The sequence below is a fragment of the Channa argus genome, chromosome 7, assembly GCF_033026475.1.
Source record: "Channa argus isolate prfri chromosome 7, Channa argus male v1.0, whole genome shotgun sequence".
Classification (NCBI taxonomy): domain Eukaryota; kingdom Metazoa; phylum Chordata; class Actinopteri; order Anabantiformes; family Channidae; genus Channa; species Channa argus.
Window position 1 is genome coordinate 5,096,160 of NC_090203.1, and position 22,311 is coordinate 5,118,470.

Consider the following 22,311-nt stretch of genomic DNA (forward strand, 5'->3'; position numbering starts at 1 on the left):
TGAGTTCAGTGGACACCAATTCAATCCCTTAAAAGTCTCAATTCGTTTGCATACAACAGTATGCAGTACTCCTGAAATAAAGAAATACTAATCACTACACATACTTCGCTGAGCTGCTTGCAAAAAGGCCACGGCCTCAAACATGACCATAAAAGCTCTCAGACCCCAAAATTAAACCACATCCCAAGTTGTGCATGTGCAAAATTCATCTTAGCGGCACAATGAGATGTAAACGAGCAAAACACAGAAGTGGCCAGTACAATGCCACTTGTGTAAAACTAATGTGCCAGAATGTGTCAGAATTTGTTCTCTTTACTCTGGAATTTGACTTCTGCTGCAGTACATTTGTGACAATATTCAATAAATACTGCAGTTGTCAAAATCAAAGATGAGGTATTTTGGAGTTTCAGTGTTTGAGATCTAAACTTCATCCCCCAGAGGCTACACATGTAATATAATGTGGCAGCTGTCCCATCCATCACTGTTTAAAAAAATTAGATTCAGGCCTGAGCCAAATACATCCAACACAGAACAGAGGCTGTTGGTAGCAGAGGCCTAAAGGTGTCTGGCTCGCTGTGGACTTTGTACTAAGCAAAAATAACTGCTGTACCTTTTGATTTACTGTACAGGTATCAATCTTCTCACTGGAGTCTCTGCCAAAAAGCAAAGTGGTGGATTTTGGCTCACGTTTAGATTCATTTTTGCTGCAGAAATTAAAACACACACACACACACACACACAGACTTTGCAGGTATAATGAAAAAAATCTAATTGCAAACAAGCCAAATGGAATCTGAGTCCTACAGGAAAAGCACAAGTGCAAAAAAAACAAACAGATAAAGGCAATCACTCATCTGATATCCAAATCCAGGCGTTTGTGTTGATGCGTGTCACACCTGGGAGGATTTGTTTGCTATAATGATGATCAGCCACAGCATCACATTACTCACACACTGCTGACGGTTTCTGTCTACTTAAACTTCTGTGGAAAACACAGTACACACACACACACAGAGATAGACAGCATACTAGTTTTACTGACATAGGTATTTGAATAGGTGACACTACTCTTTATATTTTTCAGTTAATCTGTCTGAAGGCGACATTTTACAATTACAATTGTACAATTACTGCTCATGTAAATATCCTGGATATTCCTTGATGAGAATTAGATTTGAACCATCAGAGTCCTGGTGGTTTAGCAGCAAAACAAAAGGCCTTTGTCAGGGTTGTTAGGGCTATTCCGACCTAAGCGTGTTGAATAAAAGCATTAGATAACAGATGTGAAAAGATGAAAGAATGAAACTCCCCAGTGTGGAGCTGCACAGGAAACAGTGGCAGACGCCTTAACCTCCATGATTACGCACCCAGAGAGGTTAAATGCAGCTCACAGTGACTCCTCTGGTGCCTTTTCTTCTCTAAACAAAACACACCAGAACACTCATTTTATTACATTGGGTTTCATTGGTATTACAATGGCACTGCTTATTGATGCTCTCATTACACTATGGTAAGTTGACTTCTCTTTTCTTGAAGTACAGTAAGTTGCAACCTACTTGGAGCTTTAGAAAGATGTAACAGACAGCATGATGTTTGGCTGTTTCCTCATGCTTTGTGGGATGTTGTCATTTCATTAGGTTTTCCTTGCAGCGTCAGATCTTCAGACAAGGATCTTCTGACGTACTGATCTATATCTTGATCTTCAGCGAAAAGCAGTGAGGGCACGTAACTAAGTGCAGGTACTGCAAGTACTAACATGGAATGTAGCACAGTTTTAAAGATTAAACCTCTAGTTGTAAACATTTTTGGCTTTTGTCCTTTTGCAAGTTTCAGAAATTTATAGAAGTTTACTTTATGTAACCACTTAACCACCACGTTGCATTTCAGGCTCACAAAGGTTTCACGGACTAGCTTTAGATTTATATTCCTAAAAGGTTTCCTTTAAACCACTAATGCTTGCAAATTCCTCTTAAATACACTGAAGAACAGGCCATTTGGGTTTCAGAATGACTAACTGCTGCCACCTAGCAAACAATAGAAAATTCCTAGTGTACAGTGTTTCCTTGGTGTTTGAAAACTATAAAATGCCCCAACATATTTTACTATTCTGGGACTCTTTTTTTTTTTTTTGCAAACAATAAATCTGCAATTATTCCTCCAATCAGTACCATGTCATTAAGGACAACATTTAATTTGGTCCATAAATTAGTCTTTTGACCAATCCTAATGGATAAGGTGATGGAAAACACAAAAAGGTGAAAGATCAACTGCAAATATCACAAGCACTGATCCCAAACAGAAAGACATAACTCACACTCCTTGTACAGAACATTTTAATGAGCAGCAGTCAGATGAAAGGTATGTTTCTGAGAGGCAGCAACCTACTTGGCCAGAGGCAGCAACACTCCTCAGGAAACAAAGACTGTCAATTGTCATGGGAAATAACAGCATGTTAAAAATAAAAATAAACAAAAAAAAAGAAGGAAGAAAACTTAGACCGAACAGCAGAAATACAATAATTTGTGCAACAGCAAATACAGTTTAAGTATATACAAGCATATCTTCTTTCACTGCAGTCAACAGGAGCTTCCACTATGTGAGGACTATCAGGGCTTCCTTGGTTCTGTATGGGAAACTTGTAGCAGTTTATTCAGTCCAGACGATTTGTTCTAGTAAGTGCAGAGCAGCCAAAAGATTTCTTCTTAGAAACCTTAACTGAGTTTTCAAGTGCTACAGATACTCTTTGAGAAATGGTAATGAAGTACTTCACATGTTGAGGATATTGAGGAAATTAGAAACCTGCATTATGATCGGATAACATTCAGCAGCCTGTGTTTAGCTCGCAGGAAACCAGTGCATACTTAAATTACTGTTTGATGCAATGAACTGAAAAGGGGAGAAGATCAGAGCAGTACTGTTGATGAAATACTAAGGACAGACAGTACTTCAACTAGTTTTTATAAGACTGGTCAATTTTAAAATGGCCAGTGGGCTTTTATCACAGTAGACCCATAGAAAATCAATACAAACTGAATGATTAGGTCTCTTAACAGTAAACCTTGTAATTACAGTATGTTAAGCCATTTCTATACTGTATAGACCCACCTCATTTTCATATACAACAGGTTCTAAAACAACAGCATGAGGCTCATTGTCCAACTGACGCACACAGCAATTTTGCTTTACATACTGACGGGCATATGGTCAATACCATAGTTTAGCTTTATGTACTGCTCAACAGCTCTTAAACCGGTGACCAGGGGGGGGGGTGACTCCAAATAATCTTACCATTGCCAACAATCCTAATTCCTAATCACTGGCGGAGTCTGAGGGGGGTGATCTAAAGTTAAGTGGCAGAAGGCTTAATGTCAACGAAGCAAGGCTTGTGACCACCAAAACGTTGCTGGATCAAATTCTAGTAACGCGTGAAGAAATGTGGCTAAAGAAAACAAAAACATTCTTCGTTCCCTCACCACAGAGGATGCAGCGTGGGGCCGGCCAAAGCAGATCTGGAGTAAGGCCCATCTTTCCACAGCCTCTTTTATTACTCTGATTCCCTCTTTGGGGATCACCATAAAAGTCTTCTTTATAAAAGAAACATACATTTGTACAAGTATTTACAAAGGGGAGGAGGGAGAAACCAAGGCATTTAGTGTTTGGGTTCTACAATTATCCACGGAGATGTTGTTTCATATCCCTCAGCCCCACATTCAAAACATTTTAAGAGTCCACTTGGAGTGATGTGGATTTGTTGTGGTGTCTAATATCTTAACCCACTATTATTTCAGGGTGTGTTGTGTTCTGGGCCAGCCCAAGTCCCTGAGTTATTAGTGCTTCTTCTCTTAGCTAGTGCTGCGGATCTCAACCAGAGTCTGAATCGCTGGTGTCCGAGGAGGAGGATGAAGAGGAGGAGGAAGATGAGTCGGAGCTGGAGCTGCTGCCACTGAGGCGTGAGGGCTGGGTGTGAGTCTCCACAGCACTGGGCTTCTCCACTGAGGAGAGAAGAGCGAGTAACAAGAAATAAAAAGGGTTTTTATGGATACACAAGAAAAAAAAAATTTAATCATTAAAGTATAGACTAGTATTCAGTAAAGCTCAATCTATTCTCAGTATGTATGTATGTATGCTGTGTGCATGTGTGTGTATTTTGCGCAGCGTCGTGGTTGGTTGCCTGCCGTCGGCTTCTGCCAGCCGTGATGCACTGCATCCTTTAACAGAAGCTTGTATGTAATAGAACAAGATGATAACTGGAATTGGATACAGTCTGTTAGATGATTTAACTTTAGCAAACTCCCCCACACAATTATTTGTTCACTTTCCTATTAGTGATCATTGTGTAGCTGGAACTCTGCATTATAATATAAAACCCTTGCATCATAAGTTACATTTAAAATATTGTTCTGTTCAAATGTTTTTGCACGCTCTTGCTTCTTTTAAGTTAGAAAGACTCTCTCATTACAAATGGCCTATATATTCTTTGAGCCTGAGCAGTGTGAATAATAAGCATCCTCCTTTTAGAAATTTTGAGTGATACACAAAAATGACCCCTGGTTTTCATCTAAGCCATCTGTTCAAAAGTGATAATGATGTGGATATAACTCCAATGGTTGGCTTCCTAAATAAATATTTCACTGCATCTTCTGCTCTGTTTGATGCTCATCAACCCTCCTGTTGAAAACTGCATGAATTGTGCCATTTCTTGTACACGGGTACTCACTTTCTGAAATTAGTTACTTTTAACACTTGAATGTTTCTATATTAAAAGTTAAAATTCCACATATTTGGTCAATGAGTAAAGAAAAAAAAAAGATGTTGTTCAAACTGAGATTCTTTATAAATAATTATGTACGCTCAGGTTGGTTCTGTATGTCAAAATAACTAAGCTTCTCACAGAGTAATTCACAGATCCTCAGTCTGTTTATTGTGTTTGAAGTTAAAACAATCTTTTGCATATGCAGTTCCCTTTACTTGGAAGCTTCTAATAAATGGGCAAAAATTACAGTCAGTTTTTTTTGTATGTTCCTGATCTTTCTAGAAGGTTTTAATTTCACTTTGACTGAAGGTTACTTTAGTATATTTTATGGTTGCATATTCACTTTTATGGTAACTTTACCACAATTTAAATATTTATGAGAGATTATATCTGTATGTAATATTAGTTTTATTTTGGCCTGCAAAAGATCTCTCTGATCTCAGTGAGGGTTTCCCGGTAAACTGATTTTGTGGGCACTTACCTTTAGGTTTTGTAGGTTTTTTGACAGAATTAAGTTGTCCACTGACATCTTGCAGCCTCCTCTCCAGCTCCCGCCTCTTCTCTAGAGTCAGCTCCTCTTTAGATTTGCCAATAGTGCCTTTCTTTGCTGCTGCAAGTAAAAAAAAAAAAAAAAAAAAAAATATGCAAGAACGTTAATCTGTTAGTGGACAAACAAAAAATATTTATTGAACACGTATCAGTACAAGTTAATATTCAACTTGTTGACTGGCATTAGCAGATGACATATGCTAATGCCTCTGGCAGATTTGTTTTAGGCCTTTTAAAAAAATCATTATTTCTAACAAAAAGCACACAAGACCTAAGTCTTCAAATAAGTTGTTAGCAAAGCAGCAAGGAGCATCGCTAAATAAATGTTGGAATACAGCTGGGATGTTCAGGTTAAGAAAAACTGACTGTGCCTACATGTGGATAAAATTCTTCAAATCTGATACTGAAAATGTTTTCCTCAATCGAGGGGCATATTTAAGGAAAAACACTTGATGGCTTAAAGAAAGCCGCAAACAGCTAGTGTGAAAGCAGCAGGTCAGATGGAGAGCAAACAGAAATGTTGATTGTATTATTTATACATTTAAGCAACGAAGTGTGTTCAAGAGCTAAAATCATAATTGCAATAAACATTTGATTAATTTCCCAGCTCTATTTAAAACCACAATGGTGGACATTTGATCTACCTTGCTCGCCATAAGGCTTACGAGGCTTCTTCCTCAGACAGGTCATGACGTAGCGTTCCAGCTCTTTCAGGGTGGATGGCTTGAGTGTCTCAAAGTCAATTTCAATCTCCTCCGGGTTGGTGTCCCTCAGTGATGGCTCCCTGGACTGGATGATGTGGACCACACGACCCAGCTTCTCGCCTGGCAACTTGTTGATGTCGAGACTAAGCTGACGCTTTTCATCATATGTCATGGGAACAATGTCCTCCTCTTCCTCTGAGTCATAGTGGGGCAGCATGGATGGGGCCACTGGTGGATAGAACGGCTTCTTCGTGGTCCTAAAAATCCAAAGGAGAAGGGACAGTGTCAGGATAAAAATGAAGATAACCAGCTTCCTGACATCCTTAACTGGCAATCAGAGATAAGATAATGTTTGTTTTTTTAATCTCTCCAAACTGATGAAAGATGAGATGGTCATGGTAACTGGTGTGATGTGTAAATAATTTACTACTAACTTGCTGTTCTTGAGACTCTTCTTCCCCTGGCCCTTCTTTGGCTGGGAGCCACCTGCTCTGGCAGATTTGCTCTTCAGCATCTTGCCAGGCATCTTCCATTCTTCAGAACCAGCTCTGCTTCTGCTACCCCGACTTCTCTTTTCTAGCTTCTTCTTTTTCTTCTTCTCTTTTTTGTCCTTCTTCTCTTTCTTTTTCTTGGGCTTGACGATGGGACCTTGAGAGAGGGCAGCCAGCTGCTCATGTACAGCTCGGAGCTGTGAGAAAAGCCCATTTAAAAAACGGTCACCAAAAACTGCCCCCCAACAACAAAATAAAAAGGAAATAACAAGTACTTGAAGTCTTACTTGTGTGCACACCTGGTCCTGTAGCTCAGCCAAGCGATGTGCTCGCTCTTCTTCGCTGTCTGAGCTGGGGCTGCTTTCACTCTCTTCACTCTCACTGCTGGGCTCACTTTCAGAGGTGGAGGAAGATGAGGACGAGAAGGAGGAAGAAGATGACGAGGAAGATGTTGGGTGGCCAGTCACGGACATAGTAGTGTGATCCATATGCGGTTCGTCAGGCATCTTGGCAAAACGAAACTCAAACACATCCTGTTGTACCGAAGTAAGAAATGTAGAAAATGAGTTAAGATGCTGTTCCTCACCGTCTGAATGCATCTTAAAGGCTGGAATGTAGAATTACATAGATATGCTCACCTGCAGCTTCCGTGCCATACCCACAACGTCGTGGTCAGGGGGATTATACTTGTAGCAGTTGGAGAACATAAGTCTGACATCACTAGCAAACTGCTGAGCATCCCTGTATTCGCGACAGTCCATCTTCCTCTGACGATGAATTGGATAAGTACAACATTAGTGTTTGGAACAGACTTTCTGGAAATTTCTCAACTGTCATCATTTCCTATTTCTTGTATGTTGAATATTTTCAGCCCAACAATAATATCTGCAAATGTTAAAATGAAATAACCGATATCAAAAATACAAAAATTTGAAAGAACATTACTTTTCTGTGGAATTAGTAGCACAGCAGGAGCATGATTGTCTGAGAATCAAAGCTACATAAAACGTCACCTTTATGGTGCTGAGGTCCATGGGACACTTGATGATATCATGATAGTCATGAAGTCCTAGTGCAGCTGCGTCCACAGGTTTGTAGAAAGGCCAGGCATATGCAGCATGTTTCTTTGACAACATGTCCTTTAGCAGCCCACTGCAGTGCCTCAGCTGAGGGCTCAGTTTGCCCTTCCGCGAGGGCTGAGTCTGGACAGAATCGGGCAAGTCCTTTTTAGGAGGTTTGATGGGGCGTCCACTGCCCACTCTTCGCCCACTGCTGGCCATCATGGGCTGAAGGAGAACAGGGCCTCCAGGGCTCCTGACCAAACCCATTCCAGATGGAGTATCTAAGCTCATGCCTCCCATTGAGGAAAGTGTGTGCATGGAGGCTTCATGGACTTGTCCCCCATGTCCTCCTTTTCCCAGGCCCACCACGTGCGTTGGACCCGACATGCCCACACCTGACATACCCACAGTCAAGCCCATGGTGGAAGGGGTGGTAGTGTCTGCCTTACGTTTTACACCTTTCTTCTATAAGAAGAAAAACGGTCGGAAGTCACGATGATCCCAACATGCTGCCTTCATTCCAGTCATTATTGCTATGTCTTATACAAAAACACTGAATATAACCAATATTTTGCGGGATATTTTATGCATAATTATGATACTGCTGTAAGTGGCATGTTTTGTTATGCACATACACCATTAGCCTAAGGATAATGGCATATCATAATTTAGTTATTGTTCAATTTCCAAAGATTATTGCAGACCTTGGTTGTAGGCTGTGTAGGGGGCAGGCCTATGATATTGGCTGAAGGGAGGCTTTTGGTCAGCACGGTCTGAGGGGAGTTGGCCAGCATGGAGTCCCCAGTGTCAGAGGAAGAAGGGGAATAGGCCGACTGTGACACTGCTGGCACCTGCTGAGCCCTTGATGCTGAAAGAGACGTTTACCTTTAGAAATCTAACCCCGATACACAATGGCCAATGCTAACTGGAGACGTTTTTACTGGAAACGTGCACAGCTTTTTACGTGGCTACCACTGTGAGCTACTTTTACATGGTACTATTCTGCAAGAGGAAGATATTAAGAATCCATTTCAAAATAAATTAATAAAAGATATTGAAATGCAATTTTTAACATTCATAACAAATGAGATTCTAGTAATTATGATACTATACAAACAGTACAAACTACTTTCATTCAAACTCTAAGATTTTGTCACTAACTCACTGCTGGATTTCCGACCTCTTCCCCTGCTGTTCTTGTTTCGAGGAGCTGGAGGAGGAAGCTCAACTTCCTCCTGTGGCATTTGGGCCACCTTCTGGAGAAAGGTCTTCTCTAGGGACTGGGCCATCAGCACAATGTCATCCGTTGGCTAACCAAAAACAAATAAAATTAAATCAACACATTTATATTAAAGATGTTCATAAAAGATACAGCACCCATAAGTACCCATTATTTTAAAGAAAGATGCTGATATTAGGGCACATTTCAATTTAAATTTAGAAATGACTAGAGTTCAGATTGGTTATTATATTTATTTTATTTATTTGTATTTATTTATCTACCAAGTATTAGTTCATTAAATATGTGCCAAATGAAGGGGGGAGAAAAAAAGTCTACATTATTTTAGTTTATGCAAGAAAATTTGTAAAAAAGTCAAGAGATTACATAGTTAGTTAGTAAACACACTTTTTAAAGCAACTACTTACATAAAAATCATAAAAAGACAATTCAACTACAGTACACTTTACATTTTTTTAGTTATTATTGCCAAAGAGGTAAAGTAAGTGCAAGTCAGCACATGTCCTGGTATTACATCAGATAGCACAGCATCCCAGACAAGTTTATGTTTGCAAAGTATCAGATGAACCAAATCTTAAGACAAATAGAGGAAACTGCAATTTCTCACAATGTCAAAACTCCTGTGTCTGCACATGGGCCCAAATCTTTTTGTGACAGCTTTGAGTTTAAATGCCACCGTTTTGCCCCTAAATGAGTTTACTGGCAAGCTGTGCTGTGTGGGTGAAAAGTAAACCTTCAACAAACATATTTAAGGTAAACCCAGTGTTATCATTACTGTGACTAAACTGAAACTGATATTGAATGTAATCAAGAGAGTTTCATTAGAATTGGAAATTTGTTAGGGAAGGATTCAATAAAAACAATACAAACAAAGTGTGGCTTAAGATCTGTTTTTACTGCTGAACCTACCTTGTTATAGATGTAGCAGTTGGTGAACATTGTGTTGAAGTCCTGTATGCACTCACTTGCGCTGCGATAGAAGTTGTTCTCTAGACGCTTTTTGATGGTCCCCATGTCCATAGGTTGTTTAATAATTTTATGGTAATCCTAAAAAAAGGCAGATGGAAAGACAACTGTAGAAATTAATTTTTTTACTCATACCATGTTATTGTATTAAATTCACATTTAACATCAATCAGAAGGATAACATGTTTGTATTTTTTGTTTTCAAAAGGAAAAAACTGACAAGCAAGATTCTAGAACACCATCAACTAGGTAAATTGAATTTTACCTATTTAAATTTAAATTTTTTTTTAGTTAAAAACATCCAACAAAGGATCTTTCTTTATCAACACCTGAGCCTTGATACTATAGGTTAAACAAAATAAATAAAACTTAAATAAAAGTCTGTCTCTTTAAGCTGCAGCATTTAACCTACAGGTAGGTTGAGCCTGTAGGCATCCACAGGCTCATGGAACGGCCAGGCAAAGTGATGCCTCCAAAGAAACTTCTTAAGGGTCTTCTGGAGATACTGGAGCTGGTTGGTTATGCGGCCTGGTCGGCTAGGATCTTTGACTGGGGGCTGTGGTGGTGCGGGGGGGCCTTGGGGCATCGTGTGCGGAAGAGAGGGGCTCTCAAAGTCCTCATAAAGCAGAGAGGGCTTGCGAATACGTTTGCCAGAGCTGGTATGTTGCTCCATCCCACCACTGGACAACCCGACCAGAGAGCTAAAGGAAGGGACAGAGAAAGCCCAGAGGATGGAGATCAGATAATGTGAAATCTTTTTTTGAGTTAGAAGAAGGACCTGACACCATTTCTTTGCAGGAGATGGAAAGAGATGCCTGCAAGTAAACAAAATGGTATTTTAAAAGATTCATTTGTTGAATTACTGTTGCCAACAACTTTGAATACAAGCACTAATTGATATGAATTTCCTAATGTCAATACATGCTTAAAAAAACATATCTGTGGCTCTGCACCCCCAATGTCAGAGCACATAGAGGTGAAAAGCAATATGTAAAAAGAGAAAAAAAAACTGTTTCAAAAAGTATATACTTTTACAAACATGCTTAAAGAAAATCATAAGCTAATAAGCATGGCCATATAAAGTTCAAATCTACCCCTGGACTATATTTGGAATAAATAGCAATGTAACAAAAACTAATCAAGAAGATCTCCTTAAATATTCTGACTGGTTAGCAGGGCAAACCCCACACATACACTTTTAGAAGTAAAGTATTCACTGATGCTAGTACTGTTCTGCAAATCTGACTTAACTAAAGTGATCAACAGCACCACTCTCCAATACAAGTTATTTAAAAAATATATATAATAATCAGAAAAAGGTACATAATGTAGATTTACGTAAAAAAAAGGGGAAGTTAATGTATTTTAAAAAGCTCAAGTTAGACAATCTTCTGTCTTTCAGGCTACTTTGAGGCACCAAATGTTTCAAACAATGTAGCCAGAGCGAGGAAGCCACCATCATCCCTTTCCCCCCCCCTTTAGGCATGAACCAGATTTAAATGTTAAATCTCATGCCACAGTTCAGGGCAAACACCTGCCCTACTGACACACAAACCATGGCAAAGTGTTTCTTCACCGGGTGAAAACCAAGAAATACAAAGAACAGCTCAGCCTCATGAATCAGAAAAACATGGGCCACTTAAGCGCAATTAAGCTTTTTTGATTATTTAGCCTATCACTCAGTGTAATAAAATTACCATAAATAACATTTGAAGTGAGTTAAATGTTTTGTGACTTTTATTTTAGTTAAAAAGCTTTAATCATGTGTTCAACAAAAAACTAATTTAAGATGTGCTAAAAAAAAAAAAACACACACATCACGAGTCACGAAGTATCAAATGCTAATTCACCACAGAGAAAAGATGAGTTGTGTTAGCTTGTAAGCTTGTCTCTAAAGAATGACTGCTTATACTTAAAAAAATTAAGTATTACATTTGTTTTTACTTTTGAATTACAGAGCAACATTTAAAGCAATTAATAAATCATCAGAAACTTACTCAGCAACTAGCTTGAAAAATCAAATATACTTTGTTTGTCTTGAAATCATTGGGATTGTAGTGTTCAGAGCAGATTATTGCCAGGAAGACTTTTGGCAAAAGACTTTTTAAAAACCACACAGTGCAAACTTTAAATAGTTTACATGTGCACAACAGCTTATTAACAACTAGATCATGGTCAATAAAATGTAAGTCCATACACTTTTTTTAAGTTTTGCATTTTCATCATGCATTTGACTTCTGTTTCTAATAAATGCACCAGCGCACACGTGCACAACCTGAACGAACCATGTTCACGGCAACGTAATTTGAAAAAGCAGGACTCTTCGATCACAACCCAACAGCTGGTGATCGCGTGGTTTGGAAGCTCCGCCCTCACTGTTTGTAAACACTGCCTCACAATGACAGAGACGAATGACGGGCGGCGGTTTTCTGTCAAAAAACGCGAAAAACATGAAGCATTTACCTGCTGGCGCTGCTTGCTATAAACGATCACAACATTAATCCATCAGCCGATTCCAGTCCTGGAGCGACGTCGTGCAGCCGGAAGCTAACACGGTGCTAGCTAACGTTAGCGTCGCCGGACTGCAGCAACTCTAGAAAACTAACGTTTAACGGCAAAATAACAGACAACGGCTTAGTTCTGTTAGCAAATAATGTTTACAGACAAACCGTGGGTCCGGTATAAGGACGCCGTTCTAATATGCGATAGTCGCTTGAGCTGCGGAATTAATTGGCGTTACCTGGGTGTCTATGCAATGAATGGCCCGAATGACAGAGAGCCGGCAGGGGGGAAAGTCGGCTGACCCAGGCGGTGGGGCTGCAGCTGTCATTACCATTCCCTATTTCAGGTCCCATGTGAAGCTGAATGTTAAGAGAAAGGGCGTCACGTATTGCGTCAGGAAATATAGCTAGCGTTACAATTTAGTGCACGTTAAGCTAGTCATGCTAAGCAAGCAGCAAATCGGTCATAAGGTGTAGTTATCGGGAGGCTAACGATAACAGTAACCTAGCAATATGATGAGATTTAGCTAATGTTGTTCCACCTTTAGGTGCACTGCAAAAATGGGCCTAATAATTCTCCTAGGTTTGATCCAAATAATTGTGGACATTACCTATCCTGAGACGGGTTGACGGCCGCTTCCATCGGGCTGAAGGCGGAGTGTTGCAACGAACCAATTTTCCACCGCTCTTGACGCTGCACTACCACTGAATCGCCACCGAAGAACTCCGCAATGAAATGGCGCCCGAACGCTTCCGTTTGACCCTACATATACCCACCACGTGGCAGCGTTACGTACTTCCTGTGACGCGAGGGACAGTTCTGCCCTGATTAGATGACCAGCTGTCAGTCACGCAGAGCCAATGCCTCCATCACTCCCTTGTCGGTACAGCTTGTTCTTTAGACATGGGTAAATTGCAACTGGGTTAAATTGATTCAGGTTTTATATTTTAGCTGCAGATCATTCACTCACAGTTTTACTTCGGTCTTTCTGTCTGCAGGGAATGAGATTTTCAGTAAGGTTTCTGTCTATCTGCAGGATCTGGGTTGCTAGTGCGGGTCTTCTCTGCCTTGTGAAACCTCTTACAATTACCACATAGTAACTGTTCCTGTTTTTATGGACATTATGTCCCTAAGACCAAGGCGTTATTTTGGCTTGAAGGATATGTGTGGTCAATAAATTGGCTTAAGGCAATCATAAAATATCAACAAGGCAAAGTAGGCAACTACGCAGGGGTTTGGGAAAACTGGGAAACGAGCAAGTATTAAGCTTTAACTTTTTTTTATTACATGACTTAAACAGTCGGGTATAAAATTCGACCGACTGATCCGATTGTATGAGCGGCATGAATGAATGGAAGTCAATTGCTAAAGTTGAACATGCTTAGATAACATATTTTAAAAATAAACATTATGATTGATACAGGCTCTTAATTTGACCTTAAACTCAACATAATTGAAAGCCCATTTATTTTCTGTAAGTCTGCAGCCATGTTAGTGATTGGCTGTCAACCTCAACCCTGTTTGCGTCTAAGGTTTAGTCTTCAGTATAGGCCAAGCTTAAAAAACACTGGAGCCAACAAGTGCCATACTACAAGTCAACGTCTTCCACAGAATGAAACACGTGGCATTGCTGTTAAATCCAAAAAATAAACACAGGCAGACAAGATTTATGAAAAGTTTTATTTTGCAGTAACAATGTTGACCCTAGCAGAGTGCAAGCAATAAACATTAAATAAAAGAAACAACACAGGGAAAGGTAACTAATAAATGGAAATATTTGACACATATGAAAAATGTGCACAAGCACAGCTATTAAATAACTTAACTCTTATAATTCAATTATTTAAACCAGTTATCTACATCTACTTTTGAGCAGACAATGCAGGGTTGGCCTTTCAAGCCTACCAGCACCTGACATGGCAGACAGCTACCATCAGTGCCGATTAAATGTGTAAATAGGAATTGAACTGAATTGTGTTTTTTGTATTATGTATTTAAATGATTTCTGGATAAGGCAGGAATATGAGTATTCCTGATCACATTTTTGTTTTGAAGGATTTCAATCACTATCACCTGGTCCATGCATTCATTAATACTCATATCAAAGCATAATATCAAAGCTAGCTACCCTGGACAGATCACCAACTCATCCTAGAGTAAGCGCACACACAGATACAACCTCGTATTCAGGCCCGCTGCCAATTCCGAGTCACCAATTCACCTAACCTAAAGTGCTTGGACACATTCAAATACAAGGAGAAAATACAAAATCCGCATAGAAAGGGTCGAGTCATCCCACAGCTTTAAACCCAGAATGTCCTTTCCTTCTTTGTGTGGGGAAACACTGGTAACTGCACCAATGTGGAGAGTTGGCCTAGTCTCTTTTGAGCCCTAGGGGGCTACACACCCAGCCCAGGGGCTGTTGATTGATGGGCACGTATTTTTTTTTACATTATTTTTGACAGTCTGGAAATATATAGTAATGATTTCAAGTACTTCATCTATTTTCAACGTATGTGAAGGAACATAAAGTTAAAGGGTCAAAAATCTACATGTACTTGTGGTAAAAAGTGTAAAAACCCAGTTAAGTTGTTCTGTTTACTACAAGTGTAGTGTGAATTTAAACCAGCAGCCCTCCTCTAATTGTACTTGACTAGGCAACAATTTCCCACATTTCACTGTGTATCATTCCTGTCCTTATCGACGGTGAAAGCCCTTATTCTGTTTCTCCACCATTTCAGCATAAAGGCCTCCTTTCTTGAGCAGCTCATCATGACTGCCCTCCTCCTTAACTGTCCCGTCATCTAGGACAATTATATGATTGGCCTTCTCTACAACACTCAACTTGTTGGATATCAACAGCACAGAGCAGTCTTTGGCTTGATCCAACAAAGCTTGATGGACCTGTTGAGCACAATCACATTAGTGTTACATGCAGAAAGAAAAAATGTAAAAGGTGTTTAGACAGGGGAGGGACTCATGAATTCCCCACCTGATATTCGTTCTCCGCATCCAAGTCACTGGTGGCGTTGTCCAAGATCAGGATTTTAGGACGTCTGATGAAAGCTCTAGCGATAGCTATGCGCTGCTTCTGGCCTCCAGACACTTGGCCTCCCTTCTCCCCAGCATCTATCCAACAGAACTACACATGTTAGTGCCTACATCCCTGGTAGAAAGTGAGCAATATCATAAGGCCAAATCGCTGTTGGTTCGTGGTCATTTCATTATTGTCAGTAGAGTTCTCAAAGTTTAATTTAGAATCTAATACCAAAATACTGTACATGCTTTTTAAGACCTGCATACTGTCCAATTGTAAAAAAATGGATCCATTAAAGCCAAACCTCTACAGTAAGAAATAACATGTAGATAAAAAGTTATTCCATATTTCTTCCAGGAAATAGCAAGTACCCATGTTAAGCTCCCTGCATTAGGATACTAGAGGCTGAGTTTGTGGACCAAACCTGTGTCATATCCTTTGGACAGTTCCATGATGAAGTCATGGGCACTAGCCAGCTTGGCAGCTCTGTACATCTCCTCATCAGAGACATTCTCACAGCCATACTTGATGTTCTCCCGCACTGAGCGAGCAAACAGCACACAATCCTGGCTCACCACAGCAATCTATGAACACAAAGAATGAAGAGCAAACATCAGTGGCCGTTTTATTGCCACTCCCCACTCAGGTCTACAATAAGGGCAACAGCAGAAGGAAGACAGGTAGAGTTTCTCATGAAATGCCCTGTGTATCCTTAAAAGAAAGTCAAATTAATTGTCAGTGTCAGCTAAATGGCAAAACAAAACAAACCTTGTCATGCAGGTACTGGTCTTTATAGCTTTGCAGTGATTCCCCATCCAGTAGGATCTGCCCTGCTAGGGGCTGGTAGAACCTCTCCAGCAGCTTGACACAGGTAGACTTCCCTGATCGGTTAAGCCCCACAAGAGCAGTGATTTGGCGTGGCTTAACCTCCAAAGACACATCCTGGAGGAAGAGAGGAATATGTCGTGCGTGATTCAAATCATAATTCAGGGATTCTCAACCTTAGTCCTCAAGCCGTCCTGCTCTGCTTGTTTTCCAACTATCCCTGCCCAACACACTACAGGTTGCCTTGATCAAATGAGTTCAGCCAACTAGAAGCTGGAAGACACCATCTTAGATCAGGGTAGTGTCGGGAAATACAGAATTAAAACCTCAAACATGTGCTTTATGGACCAGGGTTGGGAACTCCAGGTTTAAATACATAAAAAAACATAAGAGATAAATGTAGACACATACCTTTAGCACCAGATTGGCTTCTTCTGTCTTGTCCTTTTTATCATAGGAAAATTTCACATTCTTGAATTCAATGTGTCCCCTGAGACTTTCAGGGGCCAAAGTGCCGTCTGGGGGAATTTCAGGTTTCCGATCCAAATACTCAAACATTTTCTCAGAGGCACCAATTGCCTTCTTCACCTCCGGGTAATAACGCATGACAGCCTGAAGGAAAGGTACTAGTGAGTGTCGAGCAAAAATGGAAACTTATTGCTGTGACTGTGTGTGATATTTTTATCTAAACAATTTTCTGCTTGATAGCCTTGATAGCTCACCTCAACAGCAGAGGCAAACTGTAGCTCATAAAGGACAAATGACACCAGGTCTCCACTGCTAACAGCCCCCCTGGTCACTAGAGTCCCACCATAGTACAGAATAAACACCTTCAGGGCCAAAGTGGTCATCTGGGGGAATATAAATGGGTTAAACTTCTTACTCACATCAAAGAAACCTCAATAAATGATAAAATGATTTCAATTCAATAAACATGGAGACTAGAGTCATTGTAAAATACATGGCAATGTTGCAGATGCAGTCTGAGCTAATTGACGTCCCAGTGCGCTTTTGTGACAACTATGGATAAGCTTGGGTTTGTCTGCGGTTCAGTTTGCCTTGATGAATAGTAGCAGTGTTAAAGAAATGGTTGTCTGCTGTTTTGTCTTACATCAACACCACTTATGCTCCAACATGTTACTTAAACTTTACATTATCTGGGTGTATTTCCGTATGCATTTCTGTGGTAACCAATTGGACTCTGGAAAGTGGTAAAGCATGGTTTTAATACTGTATGTCTTGTCAGCAACCTGCATCTTCTATTGCAGACAATTCTCACATATTGTGCTATAATCTCTAGGTTAATTCCAACTTATACTCACAGAAACAGCGTATGAAATAATTGTAATTAAAAAACAATTAAAAAGATAGGTCATCATTCAACTCACGCTGCTGGCCCAGGTAGATGCTGCATATGCTGCTGCTTCCTGTTTGTTTAGTGCATAGGTTTTGTCCAGCTGTTTTCGGTACTTCTCTGTCTCACCCTCCTCATTGGCAAAACTCCTCACTGTCTTTATGCAGGAGAACGTCTCTGTGGCCACCTGGTTGGCCTTTGCCAGCGATTCCTGAACCTTTTTAGCGATAGTCTGAAACATATACAAAAAATAGATACAAAGACAAAACATGTATTATTGTGATAATTTGATTGTGTATCAAAATATAATTTCCTTTGACTTGATTGATTGGTTTTGATAACATATGCTTTTTTTCTCAAAAAAACAATGTAAACTTTTACCTGGTGGAATTGTCCAGTGAGCTCAGGTATGACCCAGATGATGGGCAGACCCATGCAAGTGAGCAGGGTCATTTTCCACGACTGGCTCACCATGAAGAACAAGAGGAATCCGAATCGCGCTGTGTACCACATCACGAGGCTTAGTTTCTCACTCAGAGCCTCGCTCATGTCATTGGTGTCGGTGGTGATGCGGGACACCAGTTCACCTGAGATAAGAGTTGTGCATTACTGTTCTTATAAGGGGTCATGTAAAAATGCAAGTGTGGAACAACAGAAGCCGGTGGTAAAGGTGGCTGCTTGAATCATCGTAATACATCAGCATTTGAGAGTTGATTATATTTTTCACTAAGATCTAAATCTGCAAAATGTAACTAGTAACTAAAGCTATAAAATACTTGTAATGAGTAAAAACACATTATATCTGTCTGAATTGTAATGGAGTAAAAGTTTAAGTAAAAAATTTAAATACTCCAGAAAAGGTGTTAGTAAATGATTCATGATGACCTATGTGTTATCTTTACACGATTCAGTTTTGGGAGAGACTAAAGTACAGTGTGCAGATGATTTACCTGTTTTATTCTCATCAAAGAAAAGAATATCCTGTTTCACCACTGCCTGGAATACATCTCCCTGCAGTACGGTGTGTATGTGGCTCATGGTGATGTTGTATGTGAGGTCACACACAAACTCAAGCACAGCACTGAAAAACACAACAGAGGACAATGTGGCATAAAATATCCAAACATATTAATGTTAGGATTGATTACCACTTCAACTTGGAAACGGAACACTGGGCTGATTTTAGCATGTTACTGTCTGCATAGACATAAAAAATAAAAAATAAAACAATGTGCAGTGAAAATGCCGGTCAAATTTGATAAAAGCACCCATGATCCAAAATTCCTAACTGGTCACTACAAACTGCACCAACTGGTATAGTAATTGATAACATCTTAAAAGATTAAAATCATTTCGGTCCACTATAAAATGCACTTAGCTAAATCCAAACCGGAAGTTAAATGCAAAGTTAAGTGCAAATATTTTCTTTTCAACCGAATCACTAGTTGAAAACATTACTCTTGGCTGGGAAAAGAGTGAGGGGATGTAAAGATTGGAGAAGGATATTTTGCAAGATTTTAAATGTTTGGAAGCAGCAAAGCTTGACTGACTATGCTAAAAAGGTCACATTACCTCGCAATGGTCATTAATGTCATGACTGTCATGGCCTCTGTGAATGCATCAGGTGCTTCTTCATTCATGATCCAGTCGGCCACACGACCGGTGTACTGAGGAACAGCCATCTCACCTGAGGTTTGGAACATCACACAGAATTGTCTGCATTGATTAGCTTGAAAATTGGTCCACGCCACACTATTAACACTGAGCTTGCAGTAGTAGTAAGCAGTAGAAAGCATTTACTCGATTCTAAATCAATTTTAGTATTTTGCAAGTTATCAGTCATTAACAGCACAGCAAGCCATGTAGGATGCAACTCCAAAACTTTGAGGCTATATAAGGACACTACTTTACGGACACTTTATTTACATTTAAGTATCTCATTTACCATAGGAAGACAGAAGCACAAGCAACAGGACAAAAACAAAGCGGTTGAGATATGGCATCATGTATCCCATCAGTTTCTTTAGAGAATCACGGGTGTCATCTTTGGGCTTCTCAGAGGGTCCCGTCGTGAATAGGGATGAGATGTAGCCACCGCAGGAGATCAAAAAATTAGACACGTATCGACTCCAGTAGAGCCAGGCCACAAGTGTCACGACATAACCCTGTAACACCTGCAAAACAAAATGCATGTTTAATACGAAAAAGACAAATCGCTTCCTGCTTCAGGTGATTTTTAATATGCTTGTATAAAGAGAAAATGTTTCATCGTTTCCAAAAACGGGTTTGTGTAGGTAAACAACATTTGACAAAGTGCAGCTTTCACGTACTCTTCAGGCCGGTTTGCTTTTGGTTTCTGTTCAAGATTTAGTATCTTCACCGCCATGCAATAATTATACAATAACAATAATTTGATCTTGGTTGGTCTTAAATATTTTATAAGCTCAACTAAGATTCCACTTCCACAAACTTTTTTCTGCAATGGCATTTAAAGAAGGCAAATACATTACATTAACTTACATAGTAAATCAGCCATCTATATGAATCCTTTTAGAAAACCTTTGACTACTAGTCCACAAATGCAAATACTAAATTTTGCTTGTCATGTCACTGCAGAACGAATCCTTTAGAATTTTCAATTGCTGACCACACTACATAAAATATACAGATAAACACTATATAGGCTTATATTGTTATTTTTAACTAGTTATGACGCTAAAAGCAATCAGAAATATTCTGGTTTGATCCCAATTCCAGTTATGGCGGGGCGGCAGTGGCTCAGTTGATAGTTAGGCCGAAAACCTCTGACCCTACGGTTTTCGCGGCCCGCTCTTCCCGACAACATATCGAAGTGTCCTTGGGAAAGACACTGAACCCCCAAAGGCCCATCCCCATCCATGCAGCGCCTGTCTGAAGCTCAATATAAATTGGGGAGGGCATTGCGTCAGGGCATTCTGCATATAAAAACTATGCCAAATCAACATGCGGACAAAATGATCTCCTGTGATGACCCAAAACTCAAAGGATAAACGGAGAGGAAAAAAAAAAAAAATCACAATTCCAGTTATGAGCGAAATACTGCAGGGTGGATGTTAATGGGGTGGAGCTATTCTTCTATTCAAATTCACAGCATTAGTGCATCAAATGCCTTTTTCTGGATGTCACACTATTGGAATCAAAACAGGCTACATAAGAACGAGGACAACACATCCACTCACCCTTTCCCAGGAGTGCCACCCCCATAGTTCCTCCATGACAGACTGCCCCAGCACCCAGAGAAGAGTGGTGTACACAGGGAAGTGGAGGCAAAGGATCCCTAAACTCTGGAGCCCCTCGAGGCTGCTCATCCACGGCAGGCTTCCAGGATAGGTTAAGGTGAGGAGCAGGATCAGGGAGGCCCGGATGAGCCCTCCTCCCCACAGGGTGATAAAGGGATGGGAGAGGAGAAGAGGTGAAAGGTGGGCTAGGCGGATGGCGTGCACCACACACACATCCAGAGACACCAAGAGCAGGGGGAAGAAGTAGCTCATCTTCTGCATATTGCACAGGTCCTGCAAACACAGGGATGATCAGTGGCTGCTATCAACAAGCAGGGTCAGGAAACAGACTCCTCGAAAAAAAAAGGTGAAACATAAATACCAGAAACTATTTAGCTTGTTTCTCCCTTCGTAGCTACAAATTAGTCCCACAGTTTGTTCTTCCATGCCCTTTACAAACAATGACTGTACTTTCTGTTTGCTGGACCTTTACTTTCATTTTCATTTGCACTGCTGATTCCTTTTAAACAACCTGCTGTAATCTTACCTCCACACACGAAACACCCAAAATAACAAGATTATTATCAGTATCAATACAGCAAAAAAAAAAAAAAAAGCCAACTTACACCGAGTACAGTTACAGTTACAGTTCGCCTGCCACGTTTAGCTGTTTGAGTCCTACTTACGTTTCCAAGAAAACGCTGGTTTGCTGCGGCGGAGTCTTGGTTTTCGTCCTGCAGCCTGGAAATATTCCCGTTTTGTCCGTGACAAACTCAAACCGTGGCAGACTAATATTCCCAACCGGCCGTCCGTTCGTTCTGACGTCGACTGAGCGCTAACGTTAAACAGAAAGTGAAACTAAGTACGTTTAGTCTTTTACTACGGAAAGTCCCCTTGTGAACGTAATGGCGGACAAAGACTCCCGAGCATTAAAACACGCGTAGCTTTTACCTGTGATCACTGTATTTATTCCGAGCGAAAAAACAAGCAGTTTTTTCGCTTATTTCAAAGATAACGTGCGTTAATACGGCTCAGTGCTAAAACGAGCTTCCTAGAGCTGCACGAGCTCCAAACGGCCTGACAGCGACCGGATGTGGCGAGACGTTGAACTGCAGGAAAATGTGATCTACTTCCGTAAATAAGACCATGTTCCCCCCTGAGGTGGACTGAGATGGGGGAGATGCTAAAACTAAAAGTAATTCAAACTAATTTAGTAAAAAAAATAATAATCTAACACAACAATGTTAATTGACATCAACTCCACCACAGTGTTACATTACATTCACAGTTACATTAAAACAAAAAGGCGCCTTAATTTAGCTTATATTAATATTATTATTATTGTTATTAAATTTGTTATGTTTTATCCAATATTGTTTTTTACAGTTGAGTGCAAAAGAATGGTAAATAGTCGCTTATATAGCGCTTTTATCCAAAGCGCTTTACAATATAGCTTCCCATTCACCCATTCACCCATTCACACACACTCACACACTGATGGCGGTGGCTGCCATGCAAGGTGCTCACCTGACCCACCGGGAGCAACTTGGGGTTCAGTGTCTTGCCCAAGGA

At 40.2% G+C, this 22,311-nt stretch overlaps 2 protein-coding genes across 7 annotated transcripts; both read right to left on the reverse strand.

Moving 5' to 3' along the window:
- Window positions 1–2,316: 2,316 nt before the first annotated feature.
- brd2b (bromodomain containing 2b) lies at window positions 2,317–13,026 on the reverse strand. 6 transcript variants are annotated; one of them, XM_067510392.1, is made up of 13 exons: window positions 12,877–13,007; window positions 12,505–12,625; window positions 10,177–10,465; window positions 9,708–9,845; window positions 8,724–8,868; window positions 8,263–8,426; window positions 7,511–8,023; window positions 7,136–7,264; window positions 6,785–7,030; window positions 6,441–6,694; window positions 5,947–6,263; window positions 5,235–5,363; window positions 2,317–3,992 (listed from the first exon to the last, which is right to left on the reverse strand). In XM_067510392.1, exons 3-13 carry the CDS (start codon window positions 10,435–10,437, stop codon window positions 3,862–3,864), a joined length of 2,427 nt encoding a protein of 808 aa, XP_067366493.1. In that variant the 5' UTR covers window positions 10,438–10,465; window positions 12,505–12,625; window positions 12,877–13,007; the 3' UTR covers window positions 2,317–3,861. The 6 variants fall into 6 exon arrangements, with proteins under 6 accessions (XP_067366493.1, XP_067366492.1, XP_067366490.1 ...); XM_067510391.1 differs by lacking the exon at window positions 12,505–12,625 and having other exon boundaries at window positions 8,739–8,868; window positions 12,877–13,026; XM_067510389.1 differs by lacking the exon at window positions 12,505–12,625 and having other exon boundaries at window positions 6,797–7,030; window positions 12,877–13,026.
- Window positions 13,027–13,927: 901 nt separating this feature from the next.
- tap1 (transporter 1, ATP-binding cassette, sub-family B (MDR/TAP)) lies at window positions 13,928–21,831 on the reverse strand. The gene is made up of 13 exons (XM_067510394.1): window positions 21,426–21,831; window positions 20,701–21,033; window positions 19,428–19,656; window positions 19,055–19,169; window positions 18,433–18,563; window positions 17,864–18,069; window positions 17,517–17,714; window positions 16,851–16,979; window positions 16,540–16,740; window positions 16,072–16,245; window positions 15,728–15,887; window positions 15,259–15,395; window positions 13,928–15,170 (listed from the first exon to the last, which is right to left on the reverse strand). Exons 2-13 carry the CDS (start codon window positions 21,019–21,021, stop codon window positions 14,964–14,966), a joined length of 2,208 nt encoding a protein of 735 aa, XP_067366495.1. The 5' UTR covers window positions 21,022–21,033; window positions 21,426–21,831; the 3' UTR covers window positions 13,928–14,963.
- Window positions 21,832–22,311: the final 480 nt, after the last annotated feature.